This window comes from Crinia signifera, chromosome 1, assembly GCF_055691185.1.
Source record: "Crinia signifera chromosome 1, ASM5569118v1, whole genome shotgun sequence".
NCBI lineage: Eukaryota > Metazoa > Chordata > Amphibia > Anura > Myobatrachidae > Crinia > Crinia signifera.
Window position 1 is genome coordinate 265,328,493 of NC_139217.1, and position 25,027 is coordinate 265,353,519.

Consider the following 25,027-nt stretch of genomic DNA (forward strand, 5'->3'; position numbering starts at 1 on the left):
GTGCATGCACCCAGCGAACCAAATGTTCGCTCTGGGTGCACACACCCTGTGTCTGCACATGCGCAGAAATGCTCCCGCAAATGCAAAACATCGTTCCTCCGTGCACGGAGGACCGAAAGGATCTGAATAAGGTCCCTGGTTTCCTACAAGTCATTATCAGTGGTGCTTTCACTTACTCTTGGTGGTAAACATCCCACCTTCAAATAGCTATATGTATTCACTTACATCCAGCTCTGCAGAGCAAAGATTTGTATGAACACATTCTCAGTGGAAGAAGTAGGCCTGGTCTGATAACTCACATTTTATTTTACATCATGTCAATAACAGTATGTATAAAGCTTCAAAAAGTGATACAATTGAGAGTGATAAACAACCAGCCAATCAGCTTCTAACTTCCATATTAGAGGCTGGGTTTGAAAAAAGGCAGTAAAGAGCTGATTGGCTGGTTGTTTATCACTCTTCATTTTATACAAGCTTGATACATCTGGTTCTGAGTCACCTGTGTCACTCACCTGGAGAAGAGAAAGTCCTAGTAGGCTCTGTGGAAAGAAGGCCATCCGGCTGAGGCAGTGTGATTCTTCTGGGCAATGTGCTGCTGGGAAACCTTGGGTCCTGACAAACATTGTTGCAGAACAAGCACACCGCTTCATGGCAAAATAATTTCCTGATGACAGTGGCCTCTTTCAGCAGGATTCTGTGCCTTGCATAACAAAGAGTTCTAGGTGTTGACTTGGTCTTAGTTTTCCCCAGTTCTTAATCCATTCAAGCATATCTGGGATGTGCTGCAAAAACAGGCCATGCAGGCCGCACATAGTAAATTACATGACTTTAAGGATATGCAGCTTATGTCTTGGTACTAGATACTAAGGGCCTTATTCTAGTTCACTCTTTCTGACAAAATCCTTCTTAGATGGTAAAAACTATGTGCACTACAGGGGGGCAGATGTAACTTGTGCAGAGAGAATTAGATTTGGGTGAGTTATTTTGCTTCTGTGCAGGGTAAATACTGGCTGCTTTATTTTTACCCTGCAATATAGATCTCACTTTGAAATAAAACCCCACCCACATCTAACACTCTGTGCACAAGTAACATCTGCCCCACCTGCAGTGCACATGGTTTTGTTCATCTCAAGAAGGATTTTGTCAGAAAGAGTGAACTAGAATAAGGCCCTAAATGACATGTGGAATCCTTGACTTGGAGTCAGAGCTGTTTCGGAGACATAATATAGACCTAATATTGGGATGCAGTCAAAATCCCGACAGGGTCAAAATCCCGAATGGGTCATAATACCAACAAGGACAAAATCTCGACCAGGACATTTAAAATACTGAGAAGGACAAAATCACGACATTTAAAATCCCGACATTTAAAATGACGACACGGTCAAAATAGCGACATATAGAATGTACAGGTGAAACTGTCAACATGACTTTGGGTCGACAGGTTGCGAGGTCAACATGGGTATTTTCACTGTTTTTTGACCCGACATGTGCCGACAGGCGGTATTTCATGCCCTACCATCCACTAGGGCGTGGTGGGAGAATAAAATAGTGTGCCAAGCGTAGCGAGGCACCGTACCCGAAGCATCACTAGCGAAGCGATGGGCTGTGGTTCACCTCCAACTGTGTCCATGTCGACTGTGTCGACATTTGGGTCAAGAAACAGTGAAAAACCCATGTCGACCTCGCGACCTGTCATGTTGGCAGTTTCACCTGTACATTCTATATGTCGGTATTTTTACCTTGTCGGTATTTCAAATGTCGGGATGTTGTCCTTGTCGGTATTTTAAATGTCGGGATTTTGTCCTTGTCGGTATTATGACCCATTCGGGATTTTGACCGTCGGGATTTCATACCGAATCTTAAATCTTATGCAGTTGGTTTTATGGCTAATAGGTGTATATCTTTATATTATGCTTATAAAGTAGTTGCTGTATTGTTTGTGCTGTAAAAAATAAAGTGAAAAACATCAGACATAAGTAGCAATTTGGTTATGCTGTGTTACAGTCGAAATACTGTAAAATAGAAAATGTATGTCCAGACTACTCAACAAATTTTAAAAAATACATTGCATCTGGCATGGGAATATGTTTTAACCTAATTTAGCTGAATTCAGTGTGAAAAGCAGGTTTTTCTCTATCATGTGGCATTTAATATTCTGTTATGGTCAACTCGTGATTTTCAATATAAGTATAAAATTTACAGGACACAAGAAGAAACAAATGCCTATTTATCACTGCTTTAAGCCAATCTACAGTTCAGGGATTAAAATGTTTAACAAAATTAGTTCCTACTATAAGCATGACATTTATTGACTTAATATGTATCATATTATGTATTGTTGTGTGTCCCTAACAGCAATTCTTTGGATTGAGTGGGAAACCTACTCGTATACCAGGAAAACAAAAAAACTCAACACAAAGCGCAAGTCAGCATCAAACCCCTTACCTCAGTGCTGTGAGGAACATTTTACTAACTATGCCATGGGGTTAATTAAGTAATCATTACCAGTTATTTATATAGCGCACACATATTCCACAGTGCTTTATAGAGAATATTTGGCTATTCACGTAATAATAGGGTTTTGTTGGACATGTAAGAAACTCGTGCAAGCATGTGCAGAATATAAAAACTCCACACCATAGTTAGGGCTGTGGTGGGAATCAAACCCATGACCTCAGTGCTGTGAGGCAGTAATGCTAACAAGTACACCATCCATGCTTCCCTACACCATCTGTGCTGCTCTACACTTTCTGTGCTACCCCTTGGACCTCAGTAAATGACAATTAATACTGTAACATAACAGTTAATTTGCTCACATGACTTTCCAGCACTCATTGAATAGGGCTGGAAACCAGGGCCGGCAACAGAAATCTTAGGGCCCGGTACTTTGATACCTCTGCCCCCCCTAACCACATCCCCTTGAGAGGAACATTTTTAGTATACTGCATACTAAATGTATTCCAGAATGTGGAATCCAGAAGGGTGCCTTTACAAACCATTGCTAGGCACTGCACTGTCGCAGCAATGCTTATAGCCCCTGAGCCACTCAAAACTTTGGGGCCTCTCACAAGCTTGGGGCCCCGTACAGGTGTTCCCTTTGACTCCCCTGTTGCCTGCTCTACCGGAAACATAACCACGGAGAGTCATGTGTATAATGTAATATACCTGTTCTTCCCTCTCTTGTCTTAGCAGTAATTTATGTGTTTTATGTGGCAAGTTTAAACAGAGAAACTTTCTACTGTAGCACTGTAAAGTCTTTTAACTAAACTTTCTCTATTTTAATATCTGAGCTACAGTATGTCTACAGTTCTTAACAGTGCATGACAAATATTGGCACCCTTGCTCTGTATTGATTTATCAGCTACTGAGCATAAAATAAAGTTGATATACTGCAGGTACAGTAACACTCACAGCCTTGAGTGTTTTAAATTCAAATTGATCTTGGTGTAAGCAATCTTGGCACTGCAGTCAGTGGCTGAATTGGGCAAAGAATCGTAGTAAAACTGTCAGATAGAACACCTAGAGGTAAAGCAAAGAGGAGCACTTTAATGACCAGCACTGATTTTTGTTGTTTTACATACAACATTGTAAACCCATTAGGTGTAACGTAGGTGAAATTGGCATGTAAATATATACCGACTTGGCACTCCAAAGACACCTCCATAATACAGCATACACAGTATTTAGATAAAACGATCATAAATTTTACTCTGCATACATAGAGGGAATAATATTCGGTACTTGTGTAGTTTCATGGCAGCAGCCTAAGCTACGTTTGAATCTACGTTGTCAGCGTAGCCCAACGGCTGCCTTACTTGTGTAGTTTCACGGCGGCAGCCTACAGTAAGCTATGTTGTCAGCGTAGCCCAACGGCTGCCTAGCGTAGTAAGCGTAGTGTCTCCGTGGCAGCCCTGCGTAGTTAGCATAGTCACCGTACTGTCCCCGGGAGCTGCAGCTCTGTCCCCGGCATCCTTGGAAAGCCTAGTGAGCACCTCTCACGCAGCGCCGGTAATGGCCAGATCTCCTGCGCTGGCGGACGCTGATGGAGAGGGGATCATGCGGGGGTGCCAGCTGAGAGGCGTTCCATCTGTCTGAGACGCGATCGAGCCCCATGAGGGGACGCGTATTACTTGATGTGTATTCCACGTCCCCTCGCGGGAATTGCTGCGCTTGCCACGCTTTGGGCTCAATGGCTCGCTTCACTCGCCACACTTTATAAAATCAACTCCACAACGACGTGGATAGTGGGGGTTTGAACAAGTCTGGAGGACGCGTACCGCGTCCCCTCGCGGGGCTCGTTGCGCTCACCACGCTTTGGGCTGGCATCCGCATTGTTAATACTCGCATATGCAGTAACATATGCGATTATTAACGCAAAGGCGATGGCCGGCGGGTCCCCCCTCCCTCCGGCAACCCTCACCCGGCTGTGAGGGCTGCGCTTCCTCCTTCCTGCACCTGGAAGTGGTGCTGGGAGGAGGAGATCACTGGTCCGGGCAGCACAACAGGAGGCTGCCCGGACACAGGTGAAGGGGATGCGGCACAGATCTGCGGGGACGCGAAGGGAAGCCCATAGACTTACATGGGGTTACGCCATCTAGAACTGGCGTAACCCCCCACAGCGAAGCCCCGGCGGTGGGGCTTTGCTGCATATGAAAATGCGGTAAACCCCCCAAAAACTGGGTTTTTACTGCATTTTTAGTTTGGTGCATCTCGCCCTGTTTCTGTATAATTGTAAATGAGTACAAAACAATGGGAGCAGTCTGTACATGCAGACCACAGATAGCAATGGTACTCGAAAATGTATATATGATAAAAAAAAAAATACACTGTTAATTAAAAGCCGTTTACAGTGCATCTTTGTTATTAACTTGTTAGGTTTACGGCACTGATGCAGCACAGTCACATGAAAATACGTTGTAAAAAGATGTTAGCGTTTTTCTGCCTTGTTATTTTACTACTAGTAAGCCTGCTTTAAGCAAATGATTTGAAAGCTAGTCTGCTACCTTGTGATTGCCTCTGTGTGTGCATGAAAGAGATATAATTTCACTCGCTGCCAACAGACTGTAGTGTTTCGGAGACACACAAACAGACACTAGGCATATATATATATATATATATATATATATATATTCATTCAACATCTCCGGTTGCACGCTTGGGTTTTGGCTTTGAAAATAACTGACCTCCACACGTGGGGTAACGGCTTCTAAGTGTGGAGGTCAGTTATTTTCAAAGCCCGTTGGTGAGCACCTGGGCAAAGTGTATTGGAGGTTCACAGGGAGTGCAGGACCTTGTGCTACTATATATATATATATGTTCCATACCGGGTGCGAGCCTGTTTGAGCTTATCAATTCTGGTATTGCAAGTCCTGCGAGTGCTGCCCATATGGACCCTATAGTAAGTGTTGCAAACACAGGGAAGGCACCGAGGCACATATAATACAGAGAACCACGGGAGTGCCAGTCATTGGAGATATATATATAGATAGATAGATAGATAGATGAATATGTATCATTCGAGCGATCGCATGCTTTTAACCACATGCAATTGCTCGAATGCAATCGGCAGGCAGATGGAGCGCTTTCGTCTTCAGGGAGTGTGGGCAGGAGCGCTGGAGGCAGCCATTGGTGCACCGTAGTGCTGTGAAGGAGCGGCGGGGGCCTGGCAGCGGGGGCAGAATTTGAAACAAAAAAAAAAAACAGTTTAAAACACTGATTGAGCTAATAAGCAGATACCTAAATGTGAGGCCTCTGATAGGCTTAGAGCTCTGTCAGCCACTCAGAGGGCCTCCCAGTGTTTTAAACTATTTTTCCAAATATTGCCGTCGCCCACCAGGGCTCCTTCACAGCGCAATGCTAGTCTATTACCCGCCATCTTCCAGAATCCGATGTTGCATCGCATCCAATCGCATAAGTGTATGGGCACTGTTAAAGTGATGTCAAAGATACATTCTGACTATCAATAAAAACATAAGTCAGGCAAACTTTCTCCTGTCTGTTCTTTGGCAACCTGCTACTGCTTGCATCTAGCACAGTTGCTACTTGGATTGGTCTGTAGCGGTGGAGTGGTTTGTAAAAGAAACCGGTATTTTTCACCTTCCCAGAAATCCGAGAATGGAGTGAGCACATTGAGGGGGGAATTAATTTACAATAACTGCTGTAATGTGCCATAGTGTAAATGACCCCCTGGGTCTATTCAATTATGCCCAAAGCATGGTCACCGGCAGCACTTATCAAGGTGTTTTTTTTAATCAAGACCTCAGCAGACTCAGACAAAAATATAAATGACAATTAGCCTGATTTAAATAATTGGGCAGTGAAAACAGATAGAGCCATGAACTTGTTATGAGTTCTGTGTATTTGAGCTTGCAAAATTATCTGTTTTGGGGCATAAAATATGGTCCTTTGAATTGTCCAAAGCTAGAAAATGGACCATGTTTTACACCTGAAATATTATGAGGGCTAATTACGTTCCTCCTCTTACCTCCCTGCACCCATTAGCTAGAACATCAAATCATTGGAAGCTTTGGTTAAAAATAGGCCACATTTTCACCTACTCTTCCATTTAAAAAGAAAATATGAAAATATGAAGGGATGTTAAAAAATTGATCAAGTGGCCCAATAACATCATATGGGTTACTAGCCAACTTTGTGTAAAAGGTGAAGCAGGGCTCATGTGCTCCCCAAAAAGAGAGACTCCCAACTGCCCCTCCTACCCTCACTGCAGGACAATGCTGCCCCTGGGTGGGGCAGCTGGACAGTATGAAAAAACAGGACTGTACCATGAAAATCAGGACAGTGGGGAGGTATGCACTAGTCTGTTGAGAAAAGTAATTTTTTTTATCCAATTGGTGAATCTATTGTAACATGTTGGATTTCCCTGACCCAGGGACCGGGAATACAGTGATTTGCCTTGATGATACTGCCCTTATGTATGTGCTCCATAAGTTATTGTCTCCTTTAATCAATTCATACTAGTAATCTAAAAAAAAAAAATGATTGACATAATTGATTTATTTTTATTTTTTTCTTGTCTTTTTTTTTTTTTTTCTGCCTTGGCTGTACCACAACATAGCAACCGTGCTTCATATTAACTTAGGAAACATGGAATGGAAATCCATTTTTGGAACATCTACTTTAAAAATCACATTACAAGATAGAGCACTAATGTTGTACTCAAATTAATTGGGACAGTGCTGTTTTTGCTGTTATGTTTTAGATAAAACAAGGTTGATAGTACAAGTTTTTCACACTTACATTTCTGATCCAATCATCCTGAAACCATTTTAGAACTGGTTGAACAGTCCATATTTCAAAGCCTTAATGTCGCTTTACCACTTAAAGGTCTTAATAGGGCATAAATCAGTCATGTTCTCAGTCCTCTGAAGCAAGTTTACTTTCAGTTCTTCAATAACATTCTTCCCTTTTCTTGAAGTATGGCCAGGAGCAAGGTCATGTTGGAAATTTCGATCATAGTTTTAGAAGTTCTTCTCCATTGCTGGAATAACTTTGTGCTTTTAAGTTTCTTGTATTATTATGAATTCATCATTCCTTCAATGGCTTCCAAGTTCTGTAGAGGTAAATAATCCCCAAAACATCTTTTTGAAGTGGATTCAAAAATTATAACATTCCAATCATCATTGGACTAGAACTCTGGTTGTGATATCCACACTGGAGAAAGACTGAACAACAGTTTGACGTAAAGCAAATTAGAGAATAGAAACTCTTTAAAAAAAAAGATAATCTGGCTCTAAACTGGCAAATGTGACTGCAGGTAGCGCCTACTGAAACGGGTGTGGTATATTATCCCGACAGTCGGGATTCCGACAGTCATTAGTCAGACGTCGGAATCCCGACTGCACAGCGTGGGGAGCGCAATGAAGCCCATTGCGTGCTCGCTGCGCTTGCCACGCTGCGGGCATGGTGGCGAGCTGTGCTCGCCACCTATTTTATTCTCCCTCTATGGGGGTCGCGGACCTCCACGAGGGAGCAGTCGGGATTCCGACATCGGAGGAATGACTGTCGGAATCCCGACTGTCGGGGAGCCGTCTGGCACCCACTGAAACCAGATTTATTTCTTCAGGGTCACATTCATGAGCGAACACCATCTAGAATAAGAACATTCTTTATTATCGTGTAAGAAAAAAATAGCTATGGCAGTAGTACAATGTTTTGCATAGAGCCTAAATGCATCCTAGAAGTACAGTCTGCTGGCAGGAAAGTGGTTGAGTGGATAATGTCACATGCTGCTGTACTTATTGAAACCTAAACCAATTAACTAGCATGTGTTTTTTTTTTTTTTACTTTAAATTACCTACCCTTTTCTTCCTGAAATGCTAGTTTGCCTGCAGGCTTAACAAAGAGTCAATAGCTGATAAGATAAGATATCTGTACAATAAACAAGATCATTTGTGCAGTCAGCTGTTTCATTAAATACTTTATACAGATTAATAGGAGAGAATACTTCCTGGGACCAATGTGATTAATCAAGTCAATCACTGTAGTCTAATGCGGCCTACACACATAGCGATTTACTGTAGGGGCATTTTCAAAGCTATCTCACTAGATCACTTAGAAAATGCCCCTACATCGCTCCCTGTGAAAATGCCCGTACATCGCTCTATATTGACAGTATTACGTGGCCCGTGCGTCACGATCACCCGGTAATTAATATCCAGCATGCTGGATATTAATCGGTCAGGACCAGTGTGCTGACACATCTCTATTTGCTGTGCGTTCTGAGCGATCTAGCATCCTTCAGAACGCTCAGCAATCTCTACATGTGTAGGCCCCTTAAAGTTCTGTCTTTTGAGTGGTTTTCATTGTATGTGTGCGCCAACTCACAGGTTGTAGCCAACCTAATTGGCAACAGTCTCTGCCATGCTACAGTGTGGATTTTAAAATCAGCAGAAAAAATTATCTTGGTCATGAGCTAAGAAGCTGCCTCTGCACTGACACATTTAATGACTCTATTATAGTTATTTTATCATACTAGTAAATGGACCCAGTACCTGCTGAGTGACCTCAGCCATCCTGTCATGTCCCAACCCCATCCCATGATACCCACACTGAGGCTCTCACAGTGCAAGCCCATGCACATTAGGTGTGATGGAGCATAAATGACCTGACATCATATTTCAAAAACACTAACATTTTATTATTTAGCATAACATATGGACAGCTGTACACCCATGGCCTCAATTTCAGCCAGCAGCATAAGTTTTTTTGCCACCATTGCTTATAATGAGTTTAATAGTTGTGAAGTTTATTCTGGAGCTTCAGCATGTCCATCATTGAAAGCCTGGACAGATAGTAAAGAAATAAATAATCCAGCTTCATTACTGTTATTTTCACCCAGGGCAGTTTCTAGATACTATGACGCCTGGTGCAAACAGTTAAAATGTACCTCATGCTCCTCTATATTGATGTTTTGCTAAATGTAGTATAAATAGTTTAGAAATAATAATATATAAATGAAAATAATTTAATTACAAGAAAATGTTACACGCTGCAATTGCACAACGAGCACAGGACAGGACAATATTATTTGAAGATTCCATGTGATTTCTCTGTGACAGGGAACATTTTTAAGAAATTGATCCTCCCACGGCAAAAATGGTCTTAAATCGGTATGCGCTATTCATGGAGGAGAATACTTGGTCCAGAAGATGCCTGTTTGTGTAGGAATATAATCAATGTCCTCATCATTCAATAGAGGTTCAAGCAGAAAATCCATGGTAACAGTATATAAATTAATTATATATGACAATTTGGGATAGTTTGTATCATTAGTAGGGTTTCTTTAGAATCTGTGCCTTACTGAAGATTTATTGTCCCCCAGCTTTTTCTTGTAATCCTACCAGTGGTCCAAGTTACAGTATGTGTCTCAAGCACCATATCTCTAGTGTGCCTTTGTGCCCACAGAGCCATCTCCTCATCTTAAATTATTCTGTGCCTCAGCGCCATCTTCTAAATAATCCCAGCTGAATTTCTTGTTTTCCCCCGACTCCATTTCCTCTGTGTCCCAGGGACCATAACCTCTCTTTTCTCCCAGCTCCATCATCTCTGCAACTCCAGTGCCATGTCCTCTGGAGCCCCAGTGCCATCTCCTCTGTGCCTCTGCTCTACCTCCTCTGTGTCCCCCAGCGCCAACTTCTTTGTGCCCGAGCCCCATCTCTTCTGTTCCCCCAACACAATCTCCTCTGAACCCTCATCTCCCATCTATTCTCCATCAGTGCTATTTCCTCTGTGTCTGTGAACCACTGCTCTGTGACTTCAGCAGCAAGCAATACTTACCTTACCTGTCTTCTGCCTCTGTTCCTCTTTGCAGCTCTTCTTTTCTTGGGCAGCACAGAACACTGTCTTGAAGCAATGCATGTGCACCTGACAGAAAAAGAACTTTGGGCCAGACGGCTGCTTCTGAGACAGAACTCCACCTTATACTGCACCTTATATATCTTAAAATCATGGCTGCTCAAAATCATTAAGCTTGTTACAAATATCAAAGTTGTACCCCCTGTCATTGGGGTGCTAAGGGAAATGTTTAGAGCACCTGCCCATAAAACTGAACCCTGTCTTCACCCATTGAAGCTAATTTGAAAACTAAGTCCAAGGGGAAATTTACTAAGATGGCAGTTCTATTTCAGATGGGATGTTGTTATGGGCAACCAATCACTGTCTATTATCTTCTAGAATGTGCTAAATAAATAAGAAGTCGATTCTGATTGGTAACCCAAAGACATTAACCTGTGGTAACTGGTCTTTCTCTGGACAATTATGGACTATCTATGCTGATAAATAATCGAGTTTGGAGTTTCAGTATACCCATAATATTGGGTAATAATCCCGATTGTTTTTGAGGAATAAAAGCAGAAATAAAAAAATAAAAATAAAAAGCCCTATAAAACCTTAAAAAAAACTTTTCAGTCCTCAGGGCTGAACCTAACTAGTTTGGTACCAGTGGCAAGATGTTAGCTGGTACCCGCACCATGTGGGACATTTGGCACATGGCCTCAAAGAAAGGGTCTCCAAATCTGTCTCTGTCATCTTCAGATGTGTCAGATTTTTTTGCACCAGCTAAAATGTTTACAGATATTATACATTTGGCATTGCAAGCTGATATATGCATAGAATAGTCATCAGTAAGATAATCTGTTAACTGTCTACACTGTGTCATAAATTAGAAAAGAAGTGGCAGTAGTACGACACCACAGCACTGCCTAGATCTGGGTACCCCTAAACTTAGATTGATAGGTAGTAGATTGACAAAAAGGGCAACTATGAGATAAGCTCCTGTGAGAGGAATTGTGACCGAATGAGCTACAGATTTTAATTATTCATGTGGAAGATAATATTTGTGGTTCAACAATTTCTATATCACGTGACATTATAGTGGTGGTATCATTATGAAATGGCATTGCTTTCCTTTGTCATTGTCTGCCAATGTCTTCTTACTTGGAAGATCAATAATGTACGTTATAAACAAATACTTCAACAAGGTAATGATCCAAAGAGTTCTTCAAGTGCAACACAGGTTTACATTAGAATTAATATGTCTGTAAGTACACACTAAGAATACTGAGGCTAAAAAATCTGTGCTGAAACCTCAGATTTGGCACCTGACACTCTCCAGCTAAAATAACTGAGCTTGGACAATATTGCAAAAATGAATGTGCGAATATTGACCATCGAGGACAAACAATTAAATAAGTATATTTTGAGGGGCTGTGTGTGTGTGTATATATATATATATATATAGATAGATAGATAGATAGATAGATAGATAGATAGAGAGAGAGAATTGTGAGATGGTGTCCAATGTTTTCACAGAAAATGTAATTGTTTCAATGTTTGGGCATATTGTATATTGCTGCATTGTGACATCTCAATAAAAAAATAATTTTGAAATCTTTTGAAATACAAATTAAAAAAAAAACACCTTTGATAAAGTATCTGCCTTAGTTTTAATACGCAAAGAAATGTTATGTACACATAATGTAGAATTACTTCTAGAACATTGCCACAATCATTCATTAGATATGAAAGGAGGTAACAACATAAAACCAGATTTATTACTTTTGATAACCCCAACATTATTATTCAGAGGTCCAGCCAGAGTCCTTGACTTGACTTGGAAGCCCTTGTGGGATTCTTCCTGAGGGACACATAGCTGACACTTACATTAGAGTCTTCTGACGTTTATGGCTCATCTATGCGGCATGAAGCTTCTCACATGCATTTTTTCAGTCATCAGCATTTCTCAGTGCTGTTTGTCACTTTTAACCAGATCATTTTTGTATAATCTGTTTTTATCAAATATCAACATAACCCTTTCCTGCAATCCCATATCGTGACTCTTCTTTATCTGGCAACACTTGGATACAACACAGGAGATGGGATGTTGCCCATAGCAACCAATCAAAATCTACATCTTATTTATTTAGAACCTTCTAGAAGATAATATAGAATCGGATTGGTTGCCTATAGATTCTTCAATATAACTTCCATTTTAGTAAATAAACTCTAAAGAACTTAACGAATTTACGACAAGCAACAGAAAGTAGGGCAATGACAAAGCAATCTAAGGTTTAACTAGCTGAATATACACCAACACCTTTTTTTTTTACAATAATAATAACGGTTGATAAATGAGTAGCATGAATTAATGTTTGGATATTAACCTGAAGAAAACCAACTGTTGTAATTGGCAATTAAAAAGTTTTTGCCATCTATTTTGCTATAATTTAAAACAGGTGGATAGGAGTAGATTATTCCCAAAGACACCCTGATGGATAAATTTATTCACTATAAATTCTCCCAAAAGATGCTTCTGTGCCTGCCAGCAATCCGAGGCTTATTAGTGGACCCTGCTAGGAATGCAAGTGGCTTTTCACTTGTAAATGGAAAAAGGCCTCCAATGGCCAGAACTTTTCACTAGAAATGAGCTTTACTACAATGTCCACAATGCCCTTCTCAGACCTTACACTGGTGCACTCTCATTACCTTTTCTGTGTTCTCACTCTTAAAATTGGATTTCTGGTGGGAACAAAAATCTGGTAATGTATGGTAGCAAATGACAATCAACCATTTGTTCCCAAACACTGGAAAACAGGTAATAGTCATTCAGACAAAAAGATTAGTCCATTTGATTTAACAAATTTATGTGATCAATAGTTTTTGTCCATTTTCCACCATTTGGGAACATATGGTTATTTATCATATGCTCCCAAACTTTACATCACCAGATTTTTATTCCCACCAGACAGATTGGACAGACAAATCTTTAGCTGTGTACCCAGCTATAGCCTCACATAGCCAGGGTTGGGAATCAAGGAAATCCAACATGTAATGCCTTGTGCATATACAGTCATTTGTATTTGTATTAGCACACTAACAGTGTGAATAGGATCCCATTAGCAATGTTCCAAATTGCACTGGTGTCCAGAGTATAATATTTGGTATCCTGCTCCACAATCAGTGTTCTGGTGTATGTGGCGAAGCCCAGTGTCCAGTAAATGGTGAAGGAGTTCATTCCAGTAATGCCCACTGGCCTGGCATAAGTCACGCTGCTCAGGGCAAGTTTTTCTAAGGTATCTGCCACCACATCTACTTTATATAGGGTGAATTATAAAAGTACTAATTTGCAATAATTGGTAATTGACAGACAATTATCTTAAAAAAAGATGACAAATATAAAACATGTAAATAGTAGTAAGGCAAAGACCATTATAAAAGATACATTTTATGTGAAACAATTAAAATTGTTCCTGATCACATGTCTTAAAGTTCCTCTTCAAAAACATGTTTAGACATTGGTCACAAGCGATCCTTTGAATTCATAGGATAATTTCCAAAGTTGGTATTAAAGTTGCACTGACTGTTTCATAACTTTTCGAATTTCCTTCAAAGATATTTCAAGTTTTAAAATGCAGATTTACACATACAATGACATTTTTACTATGCATTTTATACAATACTGTCCGTATATCTTTATTTTTCTTTGGTTAAAGTCGTGCTATGAATCCTGTTTTTTATCTGCAATAGAAGGCTATTTCAATTTTATTTTATCCCAATGTTCAGAATTCTAATTGGTTCTTTCTGTGCTGAGTAGTTTCATTAGGTCACCCTTACAGAGAAGCATTTTCATTTCAAACTTCTATAGCTGATGGGTACTACTGTTGTTCAGCTGTCAGCTTAGTGATGCCTGATTTGAATCCAAGTCTATTAGCCATTATTGCTACGCCATCAGCCTCCTTCTGTCATTACAAAACAAATTCTCAAAGATTTAGATTGCAACAAGATGGTAGTATGAGTGTATATCCCGGAGCACTGGTCCGTTAGTGTAGCTGAGGATGTTTAGAGACAGGAAGAAGAGTGTGTTGAAAAGTCTCCCCAGTGTAATTAAAGCAATTGCAAAATTTGAAAATAACTCATAAAGAGGCTTTAGCTGAGGAACTTATCAGGGGCTTTGGCAGTGCCCAGGGCTACTCAGTTACAGGCTCCTTTTACAGGAGATGTGAACAGAAAGCCACAGTTAGAAGGGCATTTTACTCTTACTGCGGCCTCCACAAGCACATCAAACCATAGCTCTGGACACTAAACCCAGAATGTATGGGTTTACACACGTTAGTTGTGAGCTTACTGCAGACTGAAATGGGCTTAACATTGAATAGCTCCATGTATTAAAGCTGAAGGGTATCCTCCTACAGTAAGCCCCATGAGTCTCAACTCCCAGATACTGGATATGAACCATACTTTGGCACACAGAAAAGTGTCCAACGTGCCAGTGGTTTCCACCTGGTTGGGAGCCCTGCAAGGAAGTTTGAGGTTCACTGGGCCTGACACACAGGTGGCGGTCCTGAGTTGGAATTCATGTTTGCAGTTGGGATGGGTCCAGATGGGAACACACACACAGGAACAGACTGGTAATGGGCAGGGCCTGGAACACAGGAGAACTAGGTAGGTAATGAAAATCACCTATTTTCATTACCTACCTGATGCAGTTATAACATTTCTTTATTAATAAAACTTGTAGCAATGCATTGAAGTCAAGAGACTTAACAGTGGGGTAATTATAAAGGGTGCAGAGAATGCAATTACTATGGGGCATGGGCGTTTGGGAGGCCCGAGGACCCAGCAGACAACCCCTGAGCCCTTTTTTTTTTTTCATTTAAAATAGTAATAATTCAGAGCAGTCAGTTATATTTCCGGGCAGGGAGAGAAGGAGGAAGTGGTGTGCAGAGTGCAAAGCAGCACACTAGAGGGCGCTGCACCCTTCTTCTCTGTAATCCTAGCAGTTGCTAAGCTTACCAGAGGGCTCCTGAGGTTTCCTTCACAGGAGGAGTAAATCACTGTGAGCTGGGATGTCGGATATGGGGGCAAGAGAGCTCCTCCTCAGCACCAGCCAGCACCGGGCAATGCAGTAACCTGACACTATCTCTTTCCTTCTCTCCCTGGCGCTGTCTCTCTTCTCCTCTCTCCCTGGCGCTGTTTCTCTCCCTCCCCAATAGAATCTGTCTCTCACTCTCATGTGTCAAAGGGGCATTGTAGCTGCAACGGCAGGGGGGGGGGGGGCTATCAAAATTTGGGGCCCACAAACATTTTGTTACATCCCTATGACCAAATATTTCTCTCACATGATTACTAACATCAGAAGAGTCCTATCATGACATACCCAACACCAAAATTATGGCTGTAGCATAGTATTCTAGTTCTACAGTAAATACTATTCCTTCTATGTAGACAAATGCACTCTGTGACCCAAGGTTCTATTGAAACATAAATAAGGGATTGTGGTTGAATAGAAAAAAACATTATCTGTAGACTGCTGAAATAAACTTTATTGAATCAGTAAGCCAATTACTTATGGCGAAGGTCTCATCGGACCATTAGCACACTGCATGGGGATAGGAGGCATTTAGCCGTTCTGACAATTGTTCTTAACCAGAAAATTGTTCTATTGGGTTTTATGCTCAAATGAGATACAATATAAACAGGTTTCAGCAAATTATTGTGGTAATGGATTCCACTTACATGGGTAATTCAATAGACAGCAATGCTATTTTCCCATATTTATTTTGTTGGAACAGTTTCATATGGATTCTCTTTCTTTCTAATGCATTATTTCTGTACCTCTCAATCATTTCAAAACTGTTGTTCTCTAATTTAAAAAAAATTGCAAGTTGGAGATTGGTCTGATTCTATTAAACAGAAACCCATTTACAACACACCGCTTTCTAGATTAGTGTTTGTTTTTTAATAATATTAAAAGATTACAAGGAAGCCAATGGTGAAACAGACTGCAGCTGTTAGACCAGTTAGAATTCAAGTCAGCTGGAACATCAGAAATTAGGGCTGCTTGGTAGAAATGTATTTAGCAGACATGAAAGGGGCCGAATAACACCTCGTTTAGTCCTTGAATAAAGCTTACAGGCATATGGCGAATGGCTAAAATTTTAGACCAAGGCTGCCATATTTGGGTGCAATTCTCATGTGGCGGCTAACTAAATGTTTGTAGTTTTAATCCTCTCTTCTGAAGACTACTAAAGAATGTCAGCACGGCAATATAGAGTAAGACCATTAAATAAAACCAATGCTAGTATTCCTGGATTCACAAAAGCAACCCCTGATCAATTAAAATGATCTGTTAAATAAAACAGACTTGGTTAAGTAGATGGTGTAATTTTACAGCTGAAAGAGATTAGGCTTTTATTCACAGCAGGATAGGCCTCGGAAGGACATGTAAAACGTCAACGTCACCAAACAGACTTACACACAAGGTCACTTGTTCATGCAGCGAACACTGAACATTACGATAATATTCCTAATGCATTTAGATCTTTGCTCACAATCCAGCTGTCTTTCAGAGAAGCTCTGACTGGTGGCGTTAAAGAGAAAAAAAATAGTATATGAGAGGGAAGTCTATTTTTGCAGAACAATAATGGGCTTGTAAAGGGTTTATTCCAGTATCTGACAGAGTGGAAAATCCCAAAGATTATTGTGCTTAATAGAAAAGTAGTCAGTATATTAAACTTAAGGCTGCTGGATCAAAATGATATTTAGCAAAATGTAGAGGGAGAGAATATCTTGAATAACGATGGGTATATTGCATATATTAGTATAAAAATGATGTAGGTGAAAGGAACCTTTTAGTTTTACGGAGAAGGTTTAGGTGCGTGAAGCGACAGCGTTTTATAGGGCTACCGTTTTCAGATCAGAAACCATACATTTCAACAAGTAGAGCGTTAGGAGTAAATTTACTAAGAGGGAAGTTCTAGCAACCAATCAGAATATATATATTATCTATATAAGGTGCTAAATTAACAAGAAGTAGGTTCTGATTGGTTGCTATGGGCAACATCCCATCTTGAGAAGTACTCCCATCTTAGTAAATATACCCCTTAGTATGTGCAAGGGACATAGGTCCCCCAGTTGTAAGTAATGCCTAATTACAGGAGTTTTACAGAATATTGCTGTATTCCAGTTTAAAGTCATGTTATTATTATATTGTTTATTTATATGGCACCACAAGGGTTCCGCAGCACATAACAATACATAAATGAGCAAAAAACAATTAAATATCATATTAAAGGTACAAGGCAATTTAGGACTAGTACATGGCAAACAAAGACAGTTCCATATCGGAACAGGACACAGAAGGAATTACTAGGGTGGCAGACATATATACTGTACAGTACTGTATATATTCTAAGAAAAGCACATAAGGAGAGAGGGTCCTGCTCGTGGGAGCTTACATTCTAAAGGGCATTGCCATCATTCTCACCTGCTCTAGTTTTGTGCTATAGAAACAAATTGATATTTTGGAACATTAGTCAGGATGCTTATGATAAAAGCATGTTGCAGTGCTACTCACCTTCAGACTCGGCCCTGCCATACAGTATGTGCTCTTCAGTCACAGGACGATCCTGTAGGCAAGCGATAGGTCATGATTAATAGACAGACACTAGATTCATTATAGTTTTGACCCTTCTTTTAAGGCTCCTACAAAGATTGATTACTCCTCATCAAGCTCAGAACTTTAAGTAACACACGTCCATAGGGGAAGTTTTAGAAGGAGCCAGCACCACTTGCTTACGCTTTACCATAATTGTCACTAATTACTAAGCAATGACAAGGTGAAATTTGTGTAAATTAGACACTTGAATACTAATTTGTTATTAGCACAGCAGCTACTTAAGTACTTTGATTGCTGCAGAATCACAAGGGACATACAAGGCTGCTAATTACACTGGCCTGTATGGAACACACACAGGGAGAAATGTACTGAGCGGTGATACATTAGGCCCCTTGTTCTAAAAAACAATGGTTTTATTTCCTTTTTTTTTTTTTTTCGTGATGGGCGTAAAACCATTGCATGTAAAAATAAGGCTTCACTGAACAACATAGTATAGAAACTGGAGAGAATTATCAAGCAGACACTCATTGTGCCATACTTTGCTGGCATCCCCACATTTCTGGCTTATTTCCCGTACAGATGTCGCACTAGTCAAGCCTTACAGTTGCAGCATGGTGTGGCATCCAAGTCTCAGCATTTCATGGCGTTTGGTACACCATAAGAGAACCCACAATGCAATACACAGCTGAATCGTTGGGTGGCGAAAGCTCTGCTTGACACCTCCTCCCAAGCTTCATTTCTATGCTGCTTACACCCCGATCTGCATTGGACCTTGAAGTGTAGCAAGGACGCAATCTAGCACACATACCGTACCTATGCTGGTTAAAGTACGCAAGCACAGCATTTCACATAGTGAGTTCTATTATTGCTCCATGTACAATGCAATGCCAATTGCGGTTTAGAGTCTATTGCAGCTGGGTAGAGTGATGTCGAGAGGTAGAAAGGTGCAAAGTGCGGTGCAATACATAAAGTTGAACTAAGTACTTTAAGAGTATTGAACATAACATGATCTTCCCTTACAATAGGATCTTAAAAACATCAGGGATGGCTTGTAATGTGTACAATCATTTGTGTATAGCCGTTTATAGTGAAATGCAATTGGGTGGCATGACATAAAAAAAAAAAGATTTAATCCTTCATTACAAACTGAACTGCAACTGGATTCATGGCAAAATTCTGTTCAGTGCTACTGCATATTATAATAAAAGACCAGCTTTTTGGATATTTAACGCATGCGCACCACAATTTAGGTAAAGCAACATTTAGTGGAAAGAAAGTTTTATTGCACTCTTTGGTTTTCCTGTTCAATACAACTCACTGCAACGTAATACTCCAAGCAGCGACACAGCATGGTGCAAATAGCAGGGCACACTTCATGAAGTATGGAGCAAAGATAGGACACATCTGTATTTGTATATTCTTAAGGTACCACGTAAGATCATTTGCGCAGCTATAGTGGGTGTAGGGGTGCCATTGCTATGTGGCCCAGAGGATTATAGGGTCCCTGATCATATAGTTATCTATCATGTTCCTGGAATCAGCGGCTATGTACAAGGAATCAGAGCTCATATACTGTAGGTGGAGGTTGCTGTCTCTGCATTGCAGTAATGCCCCACACTAATATGATCCATGCTGCACATTCCCATGTCACTATCAGGGGCACAGCTGTGCTAATCAATGAGCCCGGTAGTATCAGAGAGTAGGCCTCTCTGTGATGAAAGTCCTTGTGAAGGCAGTTGAGGGGGATTGAGTTCTGAGATTAGGACTGTCCCAGAAATGGACATGGTTATGAAATTAATAAACTTTTCATACAAAGTGGAGTTTCCTGCAGTCGAAGCTGATTCCACTGTGTATAACTTTACCTACAGTATGGCACTACTATGAGACATTAACTACTGTAGGTCACTATGCAGTAATAGGATGTTATGAGGCATTCACTAGGGCTTACATTTAACTGGAATATAGTATGGGGAATAAAATGAAGAACTGCAAGAGTGTCATCTAGAAGCATTGGGGCTGGGGTCCCTTCAGTATGTTGCCATGGGGTCCATAATGTTCTTGATCCTCCCCTGCTCTCTATCTCCATCTCTCTCTCTCTCTCTCTCTCTCCATCATTCTTCTCTCTATCTGCCCTCATTCCTCTCTCTCTAACTCCTCTATCTCCCCTTCACCTCTCATTTCTCCCTGTGTGGCATTATGTGCTTAAGGGGCATTTCTACTACAGTATATGTAGGATTGCCACTAGGGAAGCCAATCCTGGGGCATTTTTTCAATCCCGAAATTCGGGATTGAAAATTGCTCAATACCCGGATTCCCGGGATCGGCTTCCCTAATAATACAAATGCCCTGGGTGCCCCACATATTTACCTGCAGATGGTAGTGGCCCAGAGCTGTGCTGGCGGGTGGCTGTGAGGCTGGCGGAGAGTCTAGGAGCCAGGCCAGGGAGAGCTGCTGAGGCGCGTCTGCCAGGCAGCTGATGCAGGTCCGGGGAGTGACAGGCTGTGGGTGGGCGGGAGGAGCGACTGCCTGGCTTGCGCAGTGTGACCTGTGACAATCATGCTGCGCAGAGACGCAGGCCGGGTATCGGGAACAGCCGGTCAGCATCTGAGCGAGTGCTCAGATGCTGCCTGGCATTAGACTGCACATGCACAGTCTAATCCCGAAATACCGGGGTTGGAAAATCCAATCCGGGGATTGAAATCCCGGCATTTTGGGGGCCAAATCCCAGGATCGGCCAACACCCATCCTAGTGGCCAACACCCGTCCGGGATTACTCTGGACAGTCCGGTAATTAAGACTGGAGGGGAGGTGTTCCCGGACTATACAATGTCTGGAAATAGGCAGCTAGTAGGTGCCTATTCCTGGATATTGTATAGTCCAGGAAGGCCACCCGGTACTTATGTAATATCTGGACTCCCATTTTTCTTATGAGACCACGTCCCCTCGCGGGGCTCGCTGCGCTCACCACGCTTCGGGCGCGGTGGCTCGCTGCGCTCGCCACACTATATAAAATCAACTCCATGCGTAGTTGGATAGTAGGGGTATGAAAAAATGGGGTGCATTTAACATGGGAGTCCAGATAATACATAAGTACCGGCCACCCCTCCGGTTTTCAGTCTTAATTACCAGACTGTCCGGAGTAATCCTGGATGGGTGGTAACCCTAATTATATGGCATAACATGTATGTAAGGGGTGCTACTGTGTGATATAATGTGCTATAAAGGGCTTTACTACTTTGTGGCATACATAAGGGGTGCTATAGTGTGGTGTAATATGAATAAGGGACACATCTGTGTGGTGTAATTTTTATATTTTTATTTGGGGGGGGGGGGGCAAAATACTTGTGACAGAAATCCTAGTTTCGACCCAGGGTAATGTTCAGTATTATTGTTTAGCTTAGTTTCTTTCAACACGTTACTTTATGAAAATATACCAGGTTAGCCAGCTGTGGCTAACTGATCCAGCCAGTACATTCAAGCCGAACTTTCGATTAATTTCGCTATTTCAGAATACAAGGGAAACAGCACTATTTCTTTTTCCTAAAAGGTTTGTTCCCTTACAAAACAATTTGTTAAACCTTACTGTTGTCATACTGCTATTGTTGTCATGCCACTATTCCTGTCATTAAAGTATCTGATTTTGGTTCTGTATGAATTCTTGTGTACACAGCATCACCTTTAGTTTTCACCTGTCCAATATATTTTGTAAATTGCTGATATCCTTTTGTCACAAAACATTTCAACATAGAATAGAAGATTTTGACGGCAGATAAAAACCACACGGCCCCTCCAGTCTGATCTTAAGTACTATATTGCCCAACAGATAAGAACTTGTTTGCGCTAATAATTCAGCACCTTGAAAAAATGACAGAATCTTACTTGTGGTTTTAATAGTTTTTGTAATTAATATTGACATTCTATTTTACAGCATCCACCCCTCCAAACTTGGTGGATAAACCCTGCCTCAGGCTGAAAGTTTACGTACGTCCAACAAGTAAGTGCCTTGTTTCCTATGTGAGTAAGTAAGTTTTATTTATATAGGGCACGTTCTTCAACAGGACTCAAGACGTTTGTGTGTTATCCACTTATTAGTACAGAAGCCTTTATGCCTGCAACTAAGCTTATCAAAAAGAAGAGTTAGCCCAATTTATTGTGTGACCCTGTTTTGGGAAACTGAGGTCATCATAGCCCCCTTACCATTCTGATCTCATGGGTAAAGTACTAAACATAAGGACCCAAATCTAGCGCCAAGACTTGAATGTAGAATCATGAGCTGAATAAGGCACAAGTATAGGAAGTGGTCAAAGCAAATTAGAGAATTTTTTAGTAAAAGTCATCATCCTTCAGGAATTCTATATATTAAGGATTTCTTCCAATTTTGGAGATATAATTAAATCAATTTATAAAATGTATAAAATAATATAATTTAAATCAAATATATTTCTGGTAAAGATAGCTTTTTGGATTTACATAATATTTTGCAAATATATTTGGTTAAGGAAAACATCTGGATCAGCAGTATGCATACAGTACAAATGTATTGCATACGATTGAGGTAACCGAAAATCCATAAATGTGATTTTTTTTTTTTTTTTTTTCAAAAAATTCCACTAACTTTTATTTAAATGGAAATTTTTATTTTACATTTTTGCCAATTCTGAAAGTATTTTTATGGTTTATCTCAATTACTTCCAATTATAGTTTTACTCAGTTTTCTGTTGTATTATAGGCGGTATAGATGTGTGTACCTATGTGAGTTGCCTATATGTTTATTAGCCCTAATAACTGATCTGTCTGGTTTCTTTTGCTTTAGATGATTCTCTTTATGAGTCTCCGGAGCCTATCTTCACCAGCAATAATTCGGGCCTAAGTCTCAGGGTCCCTCACTCCAGCCTTGGTTTTCTTCTGTTTTGGACTATCATTGTCTTGTAGCTGTCTGATGGCAATTTGCATAACATCAGCATAGACAAGAAAGAGAAAATAGGAGCAAGAAAGATACTGTCCGACACCAGGGAATTTGGAACATTTGAATGAGATGCACACAGAAAGGAAACATATGAATGGAATCCTCCTGATATGAACAATCTCTATTTCTAACAACGTTTATGTGAGGGCAAAAAGCTGCTGATTAAATTGGGGCCCACAAAACGCGGGTTTGCTGGAGTTTGGAGCTTTCCAGGAACTTGCTTTTTACATTTTCAGACCAAATGTATAGTCTTTTTATTTTGTATTCTTAGTATGTTTCCTGCATTTGCACCAGTAGAACATAATTGTAAAGATTTCTTTCCAATATGTATGTAATGGGTTTCGGCTCACTCTGACTGTTTACATCTGACATTTCCTTCCATTCTCCTGTCATATTCCATCCCAATTTCTCTCCAAAGGTTTTGGATTCATTTTGTGAAATATTTTGTGGACGTGTGAGGTGCAAATATGAAGAGACCAAGATTGGTGTTTATGCCCCTTTTGTCTCTGAGACTGTGCGGCAGCCATGAGAGCGATTGTTTGTCTTCTGTAATGGGTTCCTAGTGCTTCTTTTCACTCGGACAGAAAATCACACCTAAGATCCTTATAATGTCAATTTGCTTTGTAACAATTCAGTTCTTTCATTCTCTTCCTCATGGTAACATCACCTGAACAGCTCGCGCTAAATAATTAACCTTCCGCTGCGAATCAGTTTATTAAGCTCCTAATCGATGAAATGTACCATGTGAAGAGTATTGATCCAGACTTCAGAGTATTGTTTCTTCACTGTAGAGTGTTTGTTCCAGGGAACTTACATACATTTGCAAGCACATTGACATCAGTATTGTAATTTAAGATGCATAAAGCATTCTGTTATTCTGTAACAAAAGTATTCCTTTCCACGTGGATAGACGTATGTATCAGGAACACAGTGATTGCCCATTAGAGAAGGAGGGTGTGTTGTGTTTAAGGTTTAGTTCATTTGCCATCAGATGTGACTTAGAATAGATGAACAATAGGTTTGACTACAGAACATGTATTTACATATGGACAGAGTTGTACGAGGAAATATAGAAAAAGAAACTACTTTTAATAGGCTGAATTTATCTGAATGTCTGAGAAGATGAATTATTACTATTTTCTTTAAAATATAAAAAAAAAAAGAATTTTAGTGCCAATATCTTTAAAAAAAAAAAAAATATGTCCAAATATAAAATTTATATAAATTCTTTAATGGTGCTGCAAAAAAGACAGAAGAATGTGACCCGAGCAGAGTTTTAAAAATAATGCATTTAAAAATAGAATTCAGCGGTTACCCGGTGAGTAACTATATTGCTGTAATGTACATGAATTTCATGGCGCCTCCGGTTTAGGTGGTGACTTCTTAACGGTGACTTCTAACTTGCACTTAAGCTCTATGTGCTGATTTGTCTTTTCCATTCCTCGCTACTTCGTCACCTTTTTAATACAGCAAAAAATAAAAAAGTGGTGTTGTTTCTCAAGCTCCTACGCTCCAGTGGCAAATAAAGACTTAAACTTTGTCTGTTTTATTCTCCATACGTAATTCTTCCATCTCATTGCTGAGTATCTGTCTGCCTGCTATAGGTGCAAGTCTCAGACACTTCATCCATGTGTGTAAATAGAGCCAGCAGGTATACTGTGATTTTCTATGTATTGCTGACAATGAATTTTATGGAAGTTGTATGATTTATAGACTAGGAAGCAAAAACTTGCAATAAAATACATTTTATCCACTCTCGTTCTCTCTGCTGCTGCCTGGAGTCATATATTTTTTGAAAAGATCTATAAAAAATGAAATGGAATATTTAAATTATTTCACTTCTAGGGATTTCTGTTTTCCCACCTCTTGGGCAACTTACCCTGACATTTATGATCTCTGAAGCATTGCATTAGGCATGGGTGAAATCATTTAAACAGAATCAGCTGCATGTGCTTTGTACATACCCTTAAGGGAAACGATCACTATAATTTTATGCTGATTTTAGGCTGTCTTCTGCTGTGTCTCCTTCACAACGTGCCCCTAGCTTACTTTGATCATGTAAAGTGTATGGTTATGTATGAAGACCAGATACCTCTAATGGGACAAAATTCCATTGAAGGACTCACGCCATCCTGTCCAGCTGT

The 25,027-nt window shown here is 40.4% G+C and overlaps 1 protein-coding gene across 3 annotated transcripts in view; it reads left to right on the plus strand.

Moving 5' to 3' along the window:
* Nucleotides 1-24,637, plus strand: part of EFNA2 (ephrin A2) — a 233,092-nt gene extending 208,455 nt beyond the window's left edge. For all 3 annotated transcript variants that reach the window (XM_083182711.1, XM_083182730.1, XM_083182721.1), the window contains exons 3-4: nucleotides 21,846-21,911; nucleotides 22,731-24,637. In XM_083182711.1, the coding sequence (XP_083038837.1) occupies nucleotides 21,846-21,911; nucleotides 22,731-22,849 (185 nt within the window). In that variant the 3' untranslated portion in view covers nucleotides 22,850-24,637. The remainder of the gene's footprint in view (nucleotides 1-21,845; nucleotides 21,912-22,730) is intronic.
* The last annotated feature ends 390 nt before the right edge of the window (nucleotides 24,638-25,027 follow it).